Raw genomic sequence first — 22,552 nt, forward strand, 5'->3', positions numbered from 1 at the left:
TAAACTAGTAATTGTCATCTTATAATATATGTTGTATTAGTTATTAAGTTAGAAGCCTAAAATAATGTAAAATAAGAAGAGAAACGACCCAAGAAAATTCAGCTACAACCCAAAAGTCTCCAGCCATTCTTTCAGCCCAAAATCTACCTGAGAAGCCCAAATTTGCTCTTAACATTCAGCCCAAACTTAAAGCTAATCAATCTGACCTATCCAAGCAACGGTACTCTCTCCGAAACAATGCTAATCACGCTTTTTCCACTTCCGGATAGAAGATTTATCATTCTCAGCCATGGACAGAGCTTGTCCATCTATTTTGGTGCAATCTTTATCTTTATTCTAAGGAAATCAACAGCTCTTTTCCTCTTCTTGATTCTTATCTCTCTTCTTTAATTTGGTCAACAAAAGGCCAAAAGAACTTTTGAGATTTTCTGAGGGAGAATCATGTTAGCAGAGATTTGAAATTTCAAACGGCCATTTTTCTTTTTCAATCAAAGTCCCGCCCAAAATCCCAAGGAAAAAGACTTTAGTTTTGTCACTATAAGTACAGCTCTTGCATCCATCTTTGGGAGAAGATTTTTTTCAGCCTCCATAGAAGCTTTGACATTCATTTTTAAGAAGTTTTTCCATTGCACCATAGTACTATTTAACTACTCTTTTCTTCTCTAAAATATTGCCTTTTCATCTTTCTTTCGATCTCGACCGAAACTCAAGTTTCAAGCTTGTTCGAGTTTGTCATTGTTACAATATAGACATTTGATCGCAGCAGCCCGTTCACTGCCCTATAGCAGGTGACATTCTTTTCTTTTTCCTTTGTTTTGTTACTGTGATTAGAGTGATATGTTGCTCTAAAAAATTGTATGTTGAGACTGATTCTTGTTTAGTTTAGTTGCGATAAAGGAAGTGTTAAAAAATGAGTTTGTGTTTTGTTTGAGATCTGTACAAAGATGAGCTTGTGCTCCATTTATGTTTCAAATGCTTTGAACTTGAAAGAATTTTTAGTTTTATGACTAGAAAACCACCAGTTCTTTTTTTTTTTTTTTTGCTCCAAGTTGCTTATTGATTGTTGTCTGCATATGCTAAGAAATTTCAGCCCATAAGTAATTAGATAAAGACATGCTTATAGGACTTAATTTTGTTTTGTTTTGGTTGATGAATAAGTTGTAGATTTTGTGTTTTTCCTTAAAAACGTAACCTTTGATTGTAAAGTTACTACAAGTAGATTGCCTCTTATATCCTAATACCTGCAAAAAATATATAATTTGTAAATTTCTTTGTGTGTATGAATACTCTTCGAACTTTATGTGTCGAGACCAAAGAGTGATTTTTGTTTATTTTAGCTATACCGGAAGTAGTGTTAAAAATGTATTCGTGTCTTCTTTGCGAGTTGAAGCTACTTGTCATGTTTAGACGACGTGCACTAAAGAATGGTTCCGTTTTAAGTTTCACATGAAATCAATTTTTGGTTATTAGTTAATTGTTCATTTGGTGCCTTTATTTGTCAAACATTTGCAGCCTTTGTTTAGTTATGTGAAAGTGTGTTTAAAGAAGTTAGTTTTCCATTTTTTGTGTACTTGGTAATTAGGTAGTGAAGTGTAAATATATTATGACACTAATGTTGTCCGTAATTCTGCTCTATTTTACTACATATGGACTTGAGTTTAAGCCCCCCTCTCCTATTCTCCATTTAGTGGATGCAGTTGCACAAGTTATTCTTATTATCTAACAATGATTGTGTAAGAATATTGAAAGATCATGATTTGGTTTCTTTTTGTCATAAAAGTAATTTTCTTCTAGCTTAAATTGGATGAACTTGAGAATTAGTTTGGTGTTATAGCTTATTTGCTTTGAGTTCGGTTAATAAGTCGTTAATCACAAAGTGGTGTAATAGTATATTTATGGTATGATTTTACTTGGCTTCATATTTAGTTTATTCAATATCACCTTAAAGTTGATTATCTTACTAATCTTTTTACTCTCTTTACATGTACATTTTGGAGCAAAATTGAGTTTTGATTCAAGACTCTAGCAAATTATCGAGTCTCATAGACTCAACATTATCCTCACACCCACACATGGAGTCTTCACTACATCTTTGACCATTCGAAATTGCAAGCAAAACAAGTGGTCCTATCTTGGAGTCACGCCACTTACATTTTGCGTTATTTGTTTACGTGTTTTTCTTTACATGTTATACTTGCTTGTGTGATTTAGATATTTCTAGTTTGGATTCATAATAGTTGACTTGATATAGTTGTTCGGGTTTGGGTACATCTAGTTAGAAACAAACCTTTGTAGTTATTTTAGCTTTTTTATAAACTTCATTTGGCAAACTTTTTTTAAAACACTCCCCTTTGCATCACTTTAAACTCACTAATTTACTAAGTTTTGGTCAAACTTGGCATTGTCTTTCAACAAAGAAAAATGTTTTGTTTTAAACTCTTATTTTTCTAAAACTTTTTCTAAAGGGAGCATCTTGTCGGTTAATGAGCAAATGTCTATTTTTTAATTACCCCTTTTTTAGCCATGGATTTGTCTAAATTGATCTAAAAAATTACTCTTTCTTAAACCTTTTTCATTCTAATAAATTGTAAAAAGAGCTTTAAAATAAAAATGTTTTCCAACTTGGTTACTCAACTACTTAATCTTTGGCACTCATATCTTTCTTTTAAATTTAATTAACTTAAGTTTGGCCGGTTAACCACTTTCAACGGATCTTAAAGGATGTCTTACCCCTTCCCTTTAGGATAAATTAGAACCCTTACCTAGAATCATGCAAGTTAAGTAGACCATTTAATTGAAGTCATTTTAGTATTACTTAGTTAAATATTTAGGTGTCCTAATTCACCATAATTAATTAGGTGGCGACTTCTTAAGTTAATTAATTTGGAAATCACCAAAATGTCGTACACCATTTTGACCTCGAGTTAAAATGCGGTATAACATCCTCAATGTATACTCACTGATTGTACCTGAGTGTATATTGACTATATACATTATACACTCTAGATACATCATGCATCAAATGTGGGACTAAAAAAAAAACGAATTTAAAAAATATTAGATAGTAAGTTCTCACAAGTTGTCAAAGTTGTACTCCTTTGTCCCAATTTATACAGACACTTTTTATTTTTCGAGATTCAAACAATTTAAATTTGATAGTAAATTTGCGCATGAAAACTTCAAATATTTTAAAATGAAATTTATATATTTATAAACCAAGTAAAAAGTAACATAAGTCACAATAATTGATAGTTCAAAATATTCAAAGAATATATGAAAAATTTACACATAAATTGAGACGGAGAAATTGACTATCTTTTGGTTTGAAATTTGCAATTGTATCTGATTGGTCTATTGGGTGATGCTCTCACCTATATGAGGAATGTTTTGGCTCTCATTTTATACACACCAAAAGATAAATAGCGAGTATAGTCCACAAATTATTTAGTCTGTGGAAAAATAGAGTGGGGTTAATATTGAACCATCCAAATTTCATTAGTTCAAATCTGAAATAAAATATGTTAAGAAACATAAATTATGAAAAAGTTTTAACAAATACTTGTAAACTACATTATACTCCTTTGGTTCCCTTGTGCTTGTCCCAATTGAACTTCACACATCTATTAAGAAAATATTGATTAATATGACTATTTTACTACACTGCCCCTATTAAATGACATTTGGTATTAGGTTTGGAAAAATAATTTGAGGAATAAATAATTAATGCTAAGGTAAAACATGGAAAAAAATTTATCGTTTCTTGATATGTTAAAAGTGACAAGTAAAAATGAAAATCTATTTTTAGAATAGTTGACAAGTAAAAGTGAGCAACCATGAGGTCTTTTCATGTTTAAATCCCAACAAAAATAAAAATGTTAGGTGATTTTTCTCATCCGATAATCTTTTTTCCTTATAGGGTTAATTGGAAAAGGTCTAACTAGCTGAAACTAGACGATTACACCATATCAATTGTTACCTAAAATGTGATTTTTCGCTATTATATATATAACAATTGATTTAACAATATGATATAATAAAATTTAAGTAACAATCACAATATTTTAACTAACAAGAGAATATATGTAACAACCATCAAATAAGTTGTTAGTGTTGTTAAGAAGTATTGGCAAATGGCAATCAAATTAACCTGTACAGTTGGGAAGAAATATAATGCAAATTTAAGACGTTTTAAACGACCTAAACACAGTCATTAACTATATAATTTAATGGAGTGTAAAATTGTAACCTCTCCAAGTGGACAGTTAGTAAGTATTTAGTACTATTCTTGTTAAATGACTGAAAAAACAGATATTTATATTGGATTCATAATTTTTATTTTGTGGGTCTTGAATTATACTTATTTTATGCCATTAGATTTTGAATTAATTATTTATATTTATTAAACAATTTCTTAATACAATTACAAGTTTGAGTCAATTATTTCATTTATCTTTAAAATATCTTGAATTATCAATTCTGAACTGTACCAAATAAAATAAAGAGAGTAATGTTTTTTTAAAAAAACAAAAACTGAGTTTTCAATACCGTCCCATGCCCACCCCTACCTTCATCCCTTGCGGCATCTAGTGTGGTATAAATAAATGGTATGTGAAGAAACGTGAAAAACTTTTATTTCTGACAATTTTTAAGTAATTCATAAATCATATGTATGTACATTATTACCTCTCACTTTTTTCTTTTCAGAAAAAGTTTGTGATATGTAAACAATCTTTCCCTTATTTTTAGATCTCAACAAAATCTAATTCTATATGACACACACAACAACACTCATATTAAAGAGGTATTTTTCTTCAAGATTTGATTAGTAGAGTAGAGCCATGGGTTGGAATTTCTTTACCATCTTCATTGTGCTACTTTTTCATCACTCAAATGCAAATGCAAATTTAAAGCAGAGTTGCAACTTTTTCGAAGGAAGTTGGATTGAAGATGAAACTTATCCTCTTTACAATTCAACTCAATGTCCATTCATTGAACATGAATTTAATTGTCAAAGGAATGGCCGTCCTGACCAAGATTATCTCAAGTATAGATGGCAACCACATGGATGCTCCTTACAAAGGTAACTCTAATAACTCACCAGTCGCTAATTGCTCGTATCTAACATAATATTGTGTTGTGAATTTATTTATCATTAAATAGAATTGACTAGAAAATTTGTCTGTCACTAATTTATGTAGTTTTTTTACTAGTGTATGAGTTTTGAAATGAAACTTGTTAATAATGTTATTTGATTCTTGGTTTTGAATCTTTCTAATTCTAAAAATGTTTAATTACAATCTATGTTGAAATGTGCAATGATTTATGAAAGTGATGGAGGCTAGAGGTTAGATTGATGAAGGAGTGCCCGTGAGCCTTGAACCGAAGGTTCGTTTGGTAGCTGATTTGAAAGTGAGTTATTCAAGTATTAAATCCATAATAAGTTTGATAGCTAATTAAAAAATAAATTATTCATATAAAAATCAATATGGTGTTTGATTTGCAATTTTGAAATCCATATAACTAACATAATTTTATAAATACATAAGTCATGAAAAAATTAATGTACTATTTTATACGAGATAAAGTCACTAACACATGTATTACTAATACTACAAAAAGCTAACAAATGAGCTTGAATGCTTATAATGACCCGTGACCACCCCCCAGAAAAGTGGCAGCTTTAATAATGATTTCTCTATGGGAAATCTCGAACACAATAATACATACATTTATGTAATTAATTTATATATGTAATGAACGCTTGTGAATACACAAGTCAAAAGTATCTAATATAAACACATTAATTATTATGTTTAGGTGCTGAATTGAAACATGTTATTAGAGTTGTTGATATATTCGATGAAAAGAAAAATATTTTTTTAAGAGAGAAGAAACCAATTAAGATCTTGACCACTTGATGAAGATCTATACATGATCTGTTTAAAGTAGGTTTTAGATCTCTAAATCAAATTAGACTTGGCATATTTTAGTCAATTATATTGGAGATTACCACAAAAGTAACATATCTGAACATAGGTCCCCCCCCCCCCCTCTTCATGTGCTAATAAGAAAATACTACAAAAAAATTGTTTTTATGTGAAGGTGCCACACTGTAGGGTGTCTAGGATCTGTGTTTTGTTGGGTTTTAAAAGGTGTGAATGAAAAATGAAGAGTTGCGATTTTTATGAAAAGTTGCAACTTTTATGAAGAGTTGTGACTTTTATGAAAAGTTGTGACTTTTATGAAAGGTTGTGACCTTTCCGAAAGATTGTGACTTTTCCAAAGGTTTGTGACCTTTCGGGTAAGGCACAATAAGAACCTTTTCACACTACCCTTTGTTTTCTATAAATTGAGGGATTTCCTCTCATTATAGTTGAACGAATTTTTCTGGACTTCTTCTACTATTACTAAATCTAGTATTCTAAGTGTACTTTACTGCCGTTGAGTGGTTCGCTGACACCGTGGTTTTAGGTACCGATACACCGGTGAGTAAGATTGTTCTATCCTGAGAGGATATATTCCATTAACCTCGATTACATGAGGGGAATAATTTCCTTAAGGGAACACTGTGCATTCAGTGGGCTCTATTTTCTTTCTTTGAGAAAAATAGTTTTATATTGTTTCTTATCTGTTTCTAATTCTATTTTCTCTACTAGTTTTAATTTTCTAGTTTGAAAATACTCTTTAAATTTTATTGTTTCTTATCAATTTCTTTAAAATTTTGTTTTAAGTATCTTAGGGCATCTATGTCTTTTAACACATGCTTTTACAAGGTGTAGGGTCCCTCCACTTCTTTTTATTTGATTTCCAGTTGTAAAATAATCATTTCATTATGGTGGATAAACTGTCACTATAAACTTAATTAGACCTTGTACAATCATGTGTTATTTAAACACACAATAATCATTTCTTCTTTATGCTTTGGAGAGTTTGGTACACGGAATGTGATAATCAAGGATATTTCATGAATTGAGATATCAGATGGCATTATTTTATCCTACCTTTTATAATGAATAGTAATGATACCATTTTAGTACAAATAATGTGATAAGATAAGCAACTAAATTGTACTTACAAAGTATGAAAATGCGCCATGTTACTTGTGATATCATGTCAAATAATTAAATCATAGTATCATAATTCATAAATTTCAAATTCCGTATGCAGATTTGATGGAGGGGCATTGTTAGAGAAATTGAAAGGGAAAAGCATAATGTTTGTGGGAGATTCTCTAAGCCGAAACCAGTGGCAATCACTTGTATGTCTTCTTTATACATCACTCCCTAACACCAAATACAACGCAACCAGAGTTGGTGATGTCTCTTTATTCACTTTCTTGGTACGTATGTACGTAATTTCTATATCATTTTAATTCCCTCGATATATACATACACCATTTGAATTTGTACGTATTTCAGGATTTTGAACTTGACGTGATGTTGGATCGAAGTGTGTATTTAGTGGACGTTGTGAGGGAAGAAAAGGGAAGAGTATTAAAATTAGACTCAATTGAAGGTGGCAAGTTGTGGAAAGGAATTGACATGCTCATTTTCAACACTTGGCATTGGTGGAACCGCAGAGGAACCACTCAACCGTTAGCTCTAACTACTTTTTTGGCACAACTTTTTTTCAAATTTCGTATTTTTTAGCTAACCTACTACATGAAAGTAATCGTTAAAAAACATATTGATATATTGATTTTGTCACCTTTTATATTTTGTAGATGGGATTACATTGAAATAGGAGGTCAATATTATAAAGACATGGATCGTGTTGTTGCTTTTGAGAAAGCTTTATTTACATGGGCTAAATGGATTGACACCAACATTAATCCTGCAAAAACTATAGTGTTCTTTCAAGGAATTTCCCCTTCTCATTACAAGTAAGTTCGATATATGACTTTATTTTCTAAGTATTGTCACATGGATATTATGTAGGTTGCTCAAATAAAAATCGAACTATATATATTTTTAGGATACAATATAAAAAAGAGAAAATTTCATAAATAGCAAAGAGATTAAACTTAATCACACTCCGATTCATAGCTACAATTTGCTTAATTACGTTTAATATCTATAGTTTCGTTTGTTATGAGAATTTCCGTTTGTATATTTAGCTTCCAATATACAAACATGGTAGGTATATACAAATTATGTATTTATACATTTAGGAATTTTTCAAAACTTTGTTTGTATATTTCTCTTGTCATAGGAATTTTTCAAAACTCTATTTGTACATTTCGCTGCCAATATATAAACATAGTAATTTATTATGAATTTTTCGTAACTTACACAAATCAAATGTATCAACAAATCATATACAAATAGCTAGGTAAGCATATACAAAATCTAGATTTATACAATCAGAAATCGAATTATACAAATTCTAGATTTATAGCACAATTTAAGAAACTGTAGTCACTAATCATAAATATCTGAAACTATAATAACTATGGAGCATAATATACTATAAATATTTGTCATTTCACGTAATTTTTCCTATAAGAAGAAAAGATCAACATGTTTATATATATATATACATGGTTAAGTTGTTACAAAAATTAGTTTTGCGACCTTATTAGTATACAATAAATTGGAAGTTAAATGACCATTATCCCACGTGACTATATTATGTTAATGATTCAAATTTAATTCATCATTCTACTTGATCATTCGCGTTAATTTTTACCTTGGTGAAACCAACAGTGGTACCGATTGGAATCAACCAGGGGTGAAAACTTGCTTAGGGCAAATGCAACCAATAAGTGGTTCAACATATCCAGGAGGGTTACCCCCAGCACTGAGAGTTTTGAAGAAAGTATTGTACACAATTGAGAAGCAAGTGACATTGCTTGATGTCACAAATCTTTGCTTATTGCGTAAAGATGGACATCCTTCAATTTATGGGCTAAGTGGAATGGATTGTAGTCATTGGTGTTTAGCTGGAGTTCCTGATATTTGGAATGAAATACTATATAACTTTATAGTAACAACGTAACTGGTAAAATTATTTTTATGTTACCTGATTTGAGTTGTGAAAGCAACCTCCTATAGAATTGATCCTTGTGATCCAAATCTTTTCCTAGTGCACGGAAGATTAAAGAAAAGAATAGTTACTTAATTGAACACATTCAATATGTAGTTCTATTTCATTAATTGTTACTTCAATCTTCAATAATCACTTTTAGTTTAGTGTGTATCACGTTTAGTAATAAATATCCAATAAAGGTATGAATGAATATCTATGTCTTCTATTTTATTTTGTTTTACCCTTCCTAGGAGCTCTCACCCCTTTTGCTCCCTTGGTGACTCGAACTCGCAACCTTCGAATTGGAAGTGAGGGGTGCTTACCATCCGAGCAACTCCTTCTCGTCCTATGTCTTCTATTAAGTTCCATTAATCTCGCAAAAGAATTTTGCGAATTAACAGACCTAATGTTCCAAAAAATCATCTTTGTATTAGTTGATTACTACTAGTTCCTCTGTCCTTGCTTCTCCTTGTACGGCAATTTACATCCATGTATATTAACATTATTTTTAACAACATTTATAATAATATTCACAACCTTAATTATTCGTTGTTCTTATGATAATACACTTCTCTATTAAAAAAATTACATTTTATAAATACAATTTTTATTTATGAATATAATATAAGCTGAATGTATTTGCCTAATTCTTATGTTTATTTATATTTTGATTTCTCTCAAAATGTTCACTTCAATACTAAATTTTATATTTTTAATTAAATAGCTTATTACTCACTTAAAAGTTATATTTTATATATAAATTAAAATGTAGATAACTTTAATCATAAATTTTCTTTTACTTTTAATAAGCTTAAAATGTAAGTTTTATTTTTAAGCTAAATAAGATGAAGGTTTTATTTTTAAACTAAATAAGGTGAAAGTTTTGTTTTTAAGCTAAATAAGATGAAAATTTTATTTTTAAGCTAAACAAGATGGAAGTTCTATTTTAAGTTAAATAAGATGAAAGTTTAATTTTAAAAACACACGGCACAATCATGGAAATGCATACTCAAAAATATTTAAGCTAAATAAGATGAAAATTTTTATTTTTAAGAATGAATAACTAAAACTTTCAAAGAAAATGTAAAAAACTAAATAAGGTGGAGGGTATTTTTGTAAACAAACAACTTATTCTTAAAAATTATGCAATGAATAAGTGTTTGAATATGACAAACCAAACAAGCAACAAAAATAGCATAACTAATCTCAGCATAACTTGTATTTAAACCAAACGACCCCCTTAGTGTTGTTAATGCTACATGTTAAGCCTCTTTCTTAGCGGGGATGAAAAGAGGGGTGTGGCATATTGTTTAAGATATAACCCATGAAGGGTTGATCGATCATTTTGAGATCTTGCAGCTCATCAATGAGGTTGATTTTACGTCCAGGTCTTTCTAGGTTTCACCCTGTTTTTCAAGTGCAGATGTTGAAAAGAAATATCATTTGGATGGTTCCTATGTGATTTAATGGGAGTCGGTACAGTTACGTTGGATCAAAATTTAACCTTTAAGGAGGATCCTATAATTATTTTGGATGAGTAGATTTAGAAGTTGAGGTCCAAAAGGATAACATTTATGAAAGTGTTGTGTGAAGATCATCTAGTGGCAGAGGTCACTTAGGAGATTGTGCTGAACATTCAGAGAAAATAATCCCAATTTTTTAGAATAAGGTACCTTCTATCTTTTTATGTTCAAGGATGAAAGTGTGTTTTAGTAACGGATAATGTAAAGGTTGCATTTTAAGATTTTCATAATTTTGGAGTTAACCACTGTCAACTTTAGGTCAAGACAACTCCGAAAAGTTGATTAATGCTGTCAATAAGTTAGAAATGTGTTTTGTGATTGATTTATGTTTGGAATATTCTAAACGAGTTTCAAGACTTGGGCTATATTGATAATATATGGTTTTCCGTCATTTAATTGGTTTCATCTCACTTATGGTCTACATATCACATCGGCAAAGCCGTAGAAGCCTGAGGGATTCCACACCTGCAAAGAAGGCTGGGGTTGAGGGTGGTCTCTTCTGCGGAGCTTTCTCACGTCAGGAACTTTGAGGATTCATAGCATCGGTAAATTTTTAACCTTTCATATGATTTTTCTTCTTCGACTTATTATTTATTTCATCGATTTACCACTTATGTGAAAGGAGTTTTGGATATTTTCCTCCTATTAAGAGAGTGTTTTTGAGATCCAATTTGAGCTCTGTTTACAGTAAAATTATAGATTTGAGCTCCTTATTTTATTAATAAACGTACTCGAAAGAAAAATCATGTTCAACGATGGGTCTGGGGATTGAGCTTTTGACATGAACCATCATATTGCAAAATGAATATTGATGGACTCGGCCTTCGAGATAGGTTACGACTTACTCCTCTCAGACTTAGCTTAGGTGGTAGCTTATTGTGTAAAACATGTTATGAATTGGGGAAAATATTAGCTTGAAATACTAAATGATATGATTTCAATAGTGATTCCCAAAATGGAATTTTAGCGTTAAATGACTTTGGAATTATAAACTGTATGGTTTGGGCAAATTCTTAGTCTAGGTTAGACACATAGTAATATAGGTGTCTATGAGCTCGTTTACTTATGAATTATGCATACTTGCTCGATTGAAAACGTTCGAAGGCATTGAGGAAAGGAAAAACGTTGGAGAATTAGCTTGCTCGACTTCGGTTCTTCGGTTGAGGTCGGTTATGGTTTAATCTATGTGATAGAGGGACTCTTGATAGTCATTGAGTAATATTGTGAAGTTTTTCCTGTACTTAATTGTTGTGGTTTGGATGAGTTATATGTTGTTGTAATTGGTCTGTAATCCAAAGACCGTGAAATCCATAATCTTGAACTTGTTCTACCAAAGTGATGTCTTAAATAAAGAAGGTCTGATGAAATATTGTTAATGAAGTGAAAAGTGATGGTAACAAAAGATAAATTAACTATATTGTTGGATCGGGTGCCACGAACCGTCACAATTATTTGGATTGGGTGCCACGAGATGGCATGATATATTTGGATCGGAATACCATAAGCCGGCACGATATATGGATTCGGTGCCACGAGCCAACATGATATTAATGTATCAGATGTCACGCTTCATCACGATAACATTAAAGGAAAACATATTAAAGTAACTTAATATACTCAATCTCAATGAACCCATTTCCCAAAAGAGCGTGGTGTGAAGGCCTGAGTCCTCATGTGTGTTCTTGATATTGTTGATTAATTACGTACTACTTCATTACTGTTGTCACTTGTTCATGTTGTTTGTTGCTTGCCATCTACTAAGTCTTATAGTTGATTTTATGTATATTGGTTTCTATTTTGAGTCAGTCGATGATACCTACTTAGTACATGTTGCCCTGTGCTAACCCCTACTTGTATTTTCTTCGTTTTCTTTTATGGAGTGCAACAAGTGTACCACTAACTTTGGGTCGCCCTCAGCTCTAGCTAGTCTCCAACACATCAAGTTCTAGGGTAATCTATTGATTCTAGCTTGTGTTGGATTCTCTCGGTTATGGCATGATGTCCTAAGTTTTCAGACATTAATTATTTTATATATTTATTTATTTATTCTGGTGTCTTTGATACTCTAAGACTTAGTACTTGGAAATTAGATGTCATTGATGTGATGACTTTCAGGTTTTGGAAATAATATGTAATAGACTCTAGTGGATTTGTATTTCTTACATCAATAAGTTTTGAGCTTCTGTGTTATGGTTGTATTTCGTAAGTAGAACTTTAAGTTGGGGTTGAATTAGTTGGTTCTCCCACCTATAAGGTTAAGTGTGAGTGCCACTCCTGACTCGTTTTGAGTCGTGACACTAGGACACTTGATCCTCCGTGCTTTGATATCAAGTTTGTCATGACTCAAGCCTACACCCTGGACGTGATCGACACTCGAGAATCATTGCTGGTCCCCGAGTGAACCCTCATCATGGCTGACTACAAACGAAAGACTAACTCAAGCATACATAAGCATCAAACTTAAAGAAACATTTAACAAGAGTTTAGTGAATCTCAAACTCTCTGAATATATAAGTATGAAACAATAAGTTTTAAATAAAACATTTGAAACTAAAAGACTCTCCAAAACTGTCTATCTATGAAGCATCTACTGTATAAAGATGATCGTCGAGACAAGACCCACAACATCTTAAAAAGCAACTACTAACAACTCATAAAAACTAGAGTCTCCGGAAGCAAGAAGCCATAATTTGAACAATCCAACCCAACATAAAAATGCAAAATCTACCACACATCATTGTTTGTTACCCAACTAAAACCTAATCTTCATAAAATTCGTTGATAAACCCCTAGTAAGTCTATGCGAACCAGGTCGCATTGTATGGTCATATATGAACTCAAATGTGAAAATCCATACAATCTTCAATTTTGAACCAAGGTCTATACGAGAGGTCTTATTCCTTCACATTTCTTAACTTCTTCCCATGACACAAATTTCAAATACCTTGAACTCTTTAATACACTAAACTTTTATTCTTTTCACTGACTCGCTTACCAATTTTATTTATTGACCAACAATTTATGATATATTACCTTATACTCTAAACCAACACTTTTAAGTTAAACCGTTCCTTAGGTCCTTCAATAATCAAAAGTAACAAACTTTACTACCCAAACCATGCATATGTCCTTCATAATGCTCAATACCCGATGCAATCGATCATTTCTTACCTTACCAATTCATACCTTGATAAAATATACCACCATTAATGTAGACTAACAATAAATAAAAAGTTGAATTCTTCCAACTGTATAACCCAATCCCCTTATCTATCAACATTAGCTCATATGTTGAAGATTTTTATGAATTCACATATCTTAGCTTATTATTGATCACCTCTCCACCGACATTACCGTATCCTTCACTAAAAATCCAACCGTACACATTATCAAACTTGAAACCACCAAAGAACTTATGACCACATTCGAATCAAATGTCTGTAAATTCCTTTCTCAAATCTTATCCAACAGTTTATAACCAATACGATGAACCCAAGAAACTATTACCATACCCAGAGAAAAAAAAGATGAAATCGTGCATCTCTAAACCCAATTCTTAACCCTATAAAGATATATCTTTGGCCCTTACAATTAGAGTAAATATCCTTGCTTTCACTTTCTTCCGAAAGCTACACTACATCCCACTAATTCTTTTCATTTATAACTCTAACTCAGATTTGAGTAGTGTCTCAACACATCCTCTAACTTTTCATATGATCGCGCTACTCACCAAATAGTAGAAAATCACAACTTTAGATATTCGCAAGTCATTATTACCATACCGAATTCATTTAACTGAAAATCCTTTTCATATAGTTGCATTCGGGTCATAATCCGTCACAAAATCTTATACGTTGTGCTTAGTAGCCGTTGCCATCATCTATTAGTCCACCTTATCATAGACATAATATCTTAAACCCAGTTATACCAACCAATAATCCAAAGGACTAACCTAATTATATACACACTTTCTCAATAAAATTCTCAATTACCCTCACACAAATATACTTGTTGGTACTTTCTTTACCCATAAAATTGTCATTTCAATATCGATCTCTCTTAGATCTTATGAGGAAATCACCATTCTGAATAATCGAGATACACTACACAACCTAAACACATTAATACCATACTAAGGATCCACCACTAAAATATTCCTTGTAATAACGCTTAACCCAAACGTGCATGGAAACAAACTAGTTGGTTCTCAAATGTGAATGTAACATCGAATCTCATTATACGAGCATGTGATACAACTAATAACTCTTTAAGTAGTTAGTGTTCACACTTGACAATCGACGTATCCATTTCTATATACAACTAGTACCACAGCATGAAAGTCCGTTAGATCTACCACTAGAACATATCATACATATTGAGAAGATCGTACCCAAATAGCTCACACATTTGTACCCAATGAATAGCTACAAAACATTACCAAAAAAAATTTCGTCTCTAACCCAAGCGATATGAATTCTTTCGTAGATCAGGTTGATAGCAAAAGCAACCCACTCCCTAACTTTAACCAAGTAAGCATCATTATCATTGTAGTAGTCGTATCATGACCCTCTTTGATATACATTCAATCTATGAAACTACAATAGAGATTCTGACCACAGTTAGCGTAAGACCATTATCCATTCAGGGTGGCCCAGTGGTTTGGGCTTGGAACTTCCATGTTGGAGGTCTCAAGTTCAAAACCCCTTGCCAGCGAAAGCAAGGGGTTTGCCTTCTGGGTCAAGCTCGTCGCACCGGGCTTGCCTAGTGCGAGTTACCTCTCCTATGTGGTTTGCGAGCTATTACATAGGAACAGGGGTTTTACCCTATGCGCACCCAAAGGGTAGCGGCTGCGGGTTTTTCTTGTCATAAAAAAAAGACCATTCTCATTATTCGCTAAGCAACCTATACATGTTATGACAACTTTACTAACTATAGTTTCCAATGTTACAATATTTATTATCTAGCTGTCCCTCTAATATTTTCACTTCCAATTGTCGAACCACTACATATATCGTCTATACCACATAAGTACTATTCCCCCTGCTGGGTAACTAACTTGAAAAAAAACATGCTCATGAAGTCCGTCAAACTGTTTTTCAACATTATCATTCAAATATCCTTTAAATGCATCGTCAAGTCATCACCTTAATTAACCTTTTCGAATCGTTGAACATTCCAAATCTGACTATGCATCATTTTCATAAGTCTATCAATTCAACCTTAGTACCAGATCTAACATCCAAGCTATACATGACACACCGACTTCTCACGTGAAGAACCACACACGAGAAATCATTATAAGTGAGAGAGAATGGAATGAAGCTATAAGAATCAGACCGAAAAAAAAGATGCGTGATAGAGATTCAAAAAGTGAAGACTTTTTCTAAAATCGCCATAGCCTATCGAGACTCTACTAGAATTGGCTCCACACTGATCCTCGAGACTCTACTAGAATTGGCTTGTAAACACTGTCACACCCCTTTTTTTTTTCCTCAATATTTAATTTAAGTATGTTTTGAAAGAAAAAAGAGTTTCTCCAATTAAAGTAACATTTTGAAAAGGGATTATTTTATTATTCAGAGTCGCCACTTGGAATTGAGTTTTGGTGTTCCAAGTCACTTTATTTAAATCCCTAATCAAAAGGAAATTTGACTCTTTATTTTATTCGGTCTGCGAGAACAAAGATCGGGTAAGGAATTCTGTTGACCAAGGGGAAGGTATTAGGCACCCCTCGAGTCCCGTGGTTCTAGCACGGTCGCTTCATTGACTATATATGACTTAAATTAATTTTCAAATATTGTATTATTAACTTATTAATAAAAGTTATTTACCTCATTCTTTGATTTATTTTAAACCTATTTAAGACTACTTTATTTCATTAATATATGCTCATTAATTAAAAATATGTATATCACATAAATTTATTTAAACATAATAATAAAATAAAGTTAAGATATGGATATTTACAAATCTTGTAATGTCCTGTAATTTCTTTTCTTCTCCTTCTTTTTTTTTTCCATGTATTTGTATTTTTTATTTATGGATAGAAAATATGTAGGTATCTAATTACTAGAAATTCGAATTTGTATATGATTGTATTTTTAGTTAGATTTAGAATAGAAATAAAATTTTATGTGATTTGGAATTAGTTTTAGCAAGAAATTCTAAATAGATTAGGACTTATTTTTAGGAAGATTTTTCTTTTTTTATTTTTTATTTTTTTTTTTTTTTTTTTTGTTTTCTTTTGCACGTTTTTCCTTACTTTTCTTCATTAATTTATATTTTTATTATTAATATTTTTTCATTCTGTCTCTTCTTATTTTTTTATTTTTTTTTCACCTTTTTTTTTGTTTGACATTCTGTTTCTTATTTTTTTTTTTTTTGTTTCTTTACTTCTTATTTTCTCTTCTTTCTTTATCATTTTTTTTATTATTCCTTTATATTCACGTTTTTAATTTTTTTATGCTTTCTCGCCTTTTTTATTTATTTATTTAATTTAGTTTTCCTAATTATTCATTATTATTTTTTACCATAAATCTCTAAATAATATTCATATATCCTCTTAATTATAATTCGAATTTAAACGATAATCATCTTAACACTTATTATAAAGACAAATTATTTTTTAATCAAAAATAATATATTAAAAAAAAAGCAGACTAAAACACATTCCTCATAGGTTTTCTAAAGCACTAATTTATATCCTAATCTAACAAGTCTTCAAATAATTTCAACAAAAAAAATTCTTAAGTGAAAACTAAGATCCAAGAAACATTAGCTATTCAAAATTAAATATCACGAAACCAATTTCAATATTAATTACATCTAAAGAGCATAAAATAATAATTAAAAAAAATGTATGATACATCTTTTATTTTTATTTTTATATTATTCTAAAGCGAGAAACGTAAACGGTTACGTTTTTCTAAGAATTCATAAATTCATCACAAACAATGGTAGATAATAATAACATGCGACTCAGAAAACTTCATATTATTGGAATCAAATTTCGTACGAGCATTCCAACTACATTATGCGAGAATTTAGAGTTACCTCGCTGCGAAAATTAATACCACAAAAAACAACTGCTACGATCTACTGATTTCCAAAGTTAATAGCTAATATTAACTTTAAAGAGCCACGAATCCGAAACCTTGAGTGAACCTTGAGTGAAACCTTGAACGCTGACTTAATTTTCAAAATAAAACTCACTTTTTGTTATCTTTTTCTCTCTGTGATTTTTTTTTCTCTGTGTATGTGTATGTGTTTATAATAGTTTGGGGTGTGAGTCTGGTGCTAATTAAAAGGAACGTGATGGAGTGTGAATAGGATTTAATTTAAAATTTAGTTGAGAATTTTAGGATTGAGATAAAGGAAGAAAATAGTAATATAATATTAACAAACAAATAATAAAAATAAAAATAAAATAAAATAAAATAAAGAAAGAACGAACAGAAAAGAAAGAAAAGAAAAAGAAACGTGTAAAAAATAAAAAGAGAAAAGATCGTGCAAGAGGAGAAAAAAAAAATAGAAGAAAGAAAAAAATAATAAAAATAAAAAATAAAATAAACTAAATGGGAGGAGGATTTTTAGCAAATAAGTTAAGGAAGTTGGGGGTAATTAGGATAAAGGTAAGGTAATTTGAATTTTTTAGGACTCTTCTTTTTATCTTTTATTATTTTTATTTTTTTTACTTTTCCATGATATATACGACTATTATTATTTTTTTAGACTAGATAAAAGTTGAAAGGGTAAAACAAAATACGTTAAATTCAAAGCTTTCTTTATTAAACTTTAAATATAAAGTAAGCTTATAATTTGTTGTAATTTTCAGTTATTTATTTTTCATTTATTTAAATATAACCCTGCTGAAATATTAAAATTGGGTGTAGAATCTTTATGTTTTGGTCAAAAATTAGGTGTTCACAGTATGCCCCTCTTTGCTTGGAAAAACATGAAGAGTTTTCATGCAAAGACATGAACAATGTGACTAATTTTTTACTGAGACATTGATCCAAAAATGTGAAAATAAATAAAAGAGAAGAGGTTTGACCACGCCCTAACTTTAGACAAACTACCTATCATGAGTTAATGATAAGGAATCAGGTGTAGTTAATATATAGGAAGGGACGGGAGAATAATTTTAGGTAGTCGAATGAGGTTTTGTCGAGGTTCCGGTTCGTAGCTCCAGCTGTTACATTAGAAGGAAAAATACAATAGGAGAGAAGGAAAAGATACAAGATCATATCTATTTCACTAGTACTGAGTCTTCATTTTGAATCTTCGATTATCGCTTCACCCTCTTTGGGTAGGTACATCGATTCCGAACTTTCATCTTGATATTTGAATTTATGATCTGAAACTTATGATTTGACTTGAGTCGTTGACGCTCTTCCGCATGTTATTCTTGAATGCTTGTTTTCTCGAGAAGATGATTCATGATATGTTGAGCCGTTACATGGGTTGAAAGCGACTCTAAATGTCATTGACATCTGACATTCTTCGTTTCTCTAATCAAAACGAGGATTTTTATTCTTGAACTTCAAATTGGTATACTATGTAGAAACCTGCACGCCATAAAATAAAACAAACAAACGAAACAAAATTTCTGCCCCAGTATGCACTAGGAAAATTTTGTGAGTTATTGATGAAAGCTATGAAAGTTTATACTAGGCATAATAATAATATACTTTTATAAAATAAAATAAAGGAGATTTGTGCCCAATATAACCAGAGGTTAGTACGCCATGTGAAGTCATAAAAAAATAAGATAGGGTTATTGTGCCATACACGCAACCAGGGATTATTGAGCCCTGTAAAGACATGAAAAAATAAGATAGGAGCTATTGTGCCCTATATGCCACCAGGGGTTATTGTGCCCTGTGAAGTCATGAAAAAAAAATAGGGGTTATTGTTCCCTATATGCAACCAGGAGTTATTGTGCCCTGTGAAGACATGAAAAATAAAATAGGGGTTATTGTGCTCTATATGCAACCAGGGGTTATTGTACCCTGTGAAGACATGAAAAAAATAAAATAGGGGTTATTGTGCTATATATGCAACCAGGGATTATTGTACCCTGTGAAGACATGAAAAATAAAATAGGGGTTATTGTGCCCTATATGCAACCAGGGGTTATTGTACCCTGTGAAGACATGAAAAAAATAAAATAGGGGTTATTGTGCTCTATATGCAACCAGGGATTATTGTACCCTGTGAAGACATGAAAAATAAAATAGGGGTTATTGTGCCCCTATATGCAACCAGGGGTCATTGTGCCCTATAAAGACATGAAAAATAAGATAGGGGCTATTGTGCCCTATATGCCACCAGGGGTTATTGTGCCCTGTGAAGTCATTAAAATAAAATAAAATAAAATATGGGTTATTGTTCTCTATATGCAACCAGGGGTTATTGTGCCCTGTGAAGACATGAAAAATAAATAGGGGTTATTGTGCCCTATATGCAACCAGGGGTTATTGGTGCCCTGTGAAGACATGAAAAAAATAAAATAGGGGTTAGTGTGCCCTGTATGCAACCAGGGATTATTGTACCCTGTGAAGACATAAAAAAAAAAAAAAAAGGAATTATTGTGTCCTATATGCAACCAGGGGTTATTGTGCCCTGTAAAGACATGAAAAAAATAAAAATAGGGGTTATATATATATGTTTTTTTTTTTTACTTACATTATTATTATTATTATTATACTTAAGATCATTTATTTTATTTTATTTTTTATTTTTGTACATTTTCCAAACATAAAAGAAACAAACAAAAATAAAATGCCCCAGATTTTATTAAGAAAAAATATTTTTTTTTTTATTGTTATCATTATTATTGTGGTGCATATTGTAGGAGAGACAGAGATTCAAGAACTTACCTGGTGGCGTTTGACTCTCGCGAATTACTTGCACGATTTTTCTTTGTACCTATTTTAAAACAAAGAACATTTTTGTTAGTTTTTCTAAACGGTGGTTGGTTTGTGACTTCGAATATCTTGTGGAGGTTTGACTTTGAATCTGTGTTGGTTGAAAGAATCATCATATTGACGATCGCACGAATAACTTGAAGATGCTTTATAGACGGTCCTTATCTTCCCTTGAAACACTTCTTATGAACATTTTGACCCATTTTCTATCTTGTGCACGTTGTGGGGTTCATCCTTTCCAAAACAACTTTCTTGCTTTACCCATTTTCACACGGTATCGATTTTTTGAATTTTTTTTTCGATCGGTTCACAGCCCTAGTCATGTTGTGCATGCCCCAACATTCAACTGGAAATACCGTAGTCAATTTCGCTACTTTAATTTGATTTTCTCACTTGATGCGAGTTTATGCTGAATGCAACTCAAAGAATATCGAAGACAAGTACAAATGACACAAATGAAAGGGTTATGAAAGAAAAGCTATGTCTTTAGAAGAAGGAAATAAGTAAATGTTTAAAAGGAATGAAAAGAATTTTATCTGAAAGTACGTGACCACCTTAATGAATCATGACATGCATTTGGACTGAACGTTTGATCCTTCTAAGTTGTCCGAATCTTATGAACAATGTTGTACCTTTAAGTCTATAGCCTGACTTCTATCTTGATTGTGTGCTCTTGCCAAGACGGAATTGTCATCATTTGATCAATGGTGTCCTTCATGGTTTTCCACCAATAAGACATTCTTATCTCTTTCTCTCAACTTACTATCGTCTTATGGTGCCCGTGAGGATTTTCACTCATAAGACTATCTCATTTTTTTTTTATTTGTAACACACCGTAGGTCACAATGTCATGTCTCAGCCTTTGGAGAATTGAAGAACATGATTATTGTTTTATTTAGTGATTAGACCGAACCCCAATGAAGGGCTGCCTACGTATCCTCTTAGGAATCAGGTCGAACGTAGTTCAATAAAACTTTTTTTTTTTTTCTTTTTTTTTTTTTGCACCAGACAAGTGGTGTTTGAAATAAAGGAGGATACATTTTTATCCTCTCATCTTGAGAATGTCAATCATGAGAGTGTTAAACGTAGTATCTTTTGATCGAATCTGCGTTAACAATTGTGTCGATGCCTTTTCCTCCATATTGCCAGTTGCAAGCTCCTTTTGATAGCACTTGTTTAATAACATAAGGGCCTTGCCAATTTGGGCAAACTTTCCTTTGGCCTCGTCTTGATGGGAAGGATGCGTTTCACAACAAGTTGACCGACTTCAAAATTTCTTGGCGTACCTTCTTTTAAAGCTCGAGCCATCCTCTGCTGATATAATTGACCAAAGCAAATTGATGTCAACCTTTTTCGTCTATCAGTGCTAATTGTTCTAACCTTGATTTAACCCATTCCGTGTCCTCAATTTCTGCTTCGACAATGATTCGAAGAGAAGGGATTTCAACTTCTGCGGGTATGACAGCCTCAGTTCCGTAAACCAATAAGTAAGGAGTTGCACCGACTGACGTACGAATAGTCGTGCGGTATCCCAAGAGAGCAAATGGTAGTTTTTCATGCCACTGTCTAGATCCTTGCACCATTCTCCTAAGAATCTTCTTGATGTTTTTATTTGCCGCTTCAACAGCCCCATTTGCTTTGGGTCGATAAGGGGTTGAATGACGATGAACAATTTTAAATTGCTCACAAACTTCCTTCATCAGGTGGCTGTTGAGATTCGCTGCATTGTCTGTAATAATGATTTTTGGTATGCCGAAACGACATATGATGTTTGAATGAACAAAGTCCACCACTGCTTTCTTGGTGACTGATTTGAATGTGACAGCTTCCACCCATTTGGTAAAGTAGTCGATGGCAACTAAAATAAACCGATGCCCATTAGATGCTTTCGGCTCAATCGGCCCAATAACGTCCATTCCCCAAGCCACAAAAGGCCACGGAGCAGACATAGGGTGCAACTCTAAAGGGGGTGAGTGAATCAAGTCGCTATGAATTTGGCACTGATGGCACCTGCGTACAAATCAAGCAATCTCGCTCCATGGTCAACCAATAGTACCCTGCCCGGAATAATCT

General features: G+C 32.0%; 2 protein-coding genes across 2 annotated transcripts; one reads left to right on the forward strand and one right to left on the reverse strand.

The window, feature by feature from the left end:
* Positions 1–4,744: 4,744 nt before the first annotated feature.
* On the forward strand, positions 4,745–9,006 carry LOC125830422 (protein trichome birefringence-like 41). The gene is made up of 5 exons (XM_049509616.1): positions 4,745–5,080; positions 7,168–7,339; positions 7,419–7,594; positions 7,724–7,882; positions 8,706–9,006. Exons 1-5 carry the CDS (start codon positions 4,839–4,841, stop codon positions 8,995–8,997), a joined length of 1,041 nt encoding a protein of 346 aa, XP_049365573.1. The 5' UTR covers positions 4,745–4,838; the 3' UTR covers positions 8,998–9,006.
* Positions 9,007–21,822: 12,816 nt separating this feature from the next.
* Positions 21,823–22,428, reverse strand: LOC125830360 (uncharacterized). Its single transcript, XM_049509548.1, has one exon. It carries the CDS (start codon positions 22,426–22,428, stop codon positions 21,823–21,825), a length of 606 nt encoding a protein of 201 aa, XP_049365505.1.
* Positions 22,429–22,552: the final 124 nt, after the last annotated feature.

This window comes from Solanum verrucosum, unplaced genomic scaffold (genome assembly GCF_900185275.1).
Source record: "Solanum verrucosum unplaced genomic scaffold, falcon-dt-bn FXZP01000228.1, whole genome shotgun sequence".
In the NCBI taxonomy this organism is placed as follows: Eukaryota; Viridiplantae; Streptophyta; class Magnoliopsida; order Solanales; family Solanaceae; genus Solanum; species Solanum verrucosum.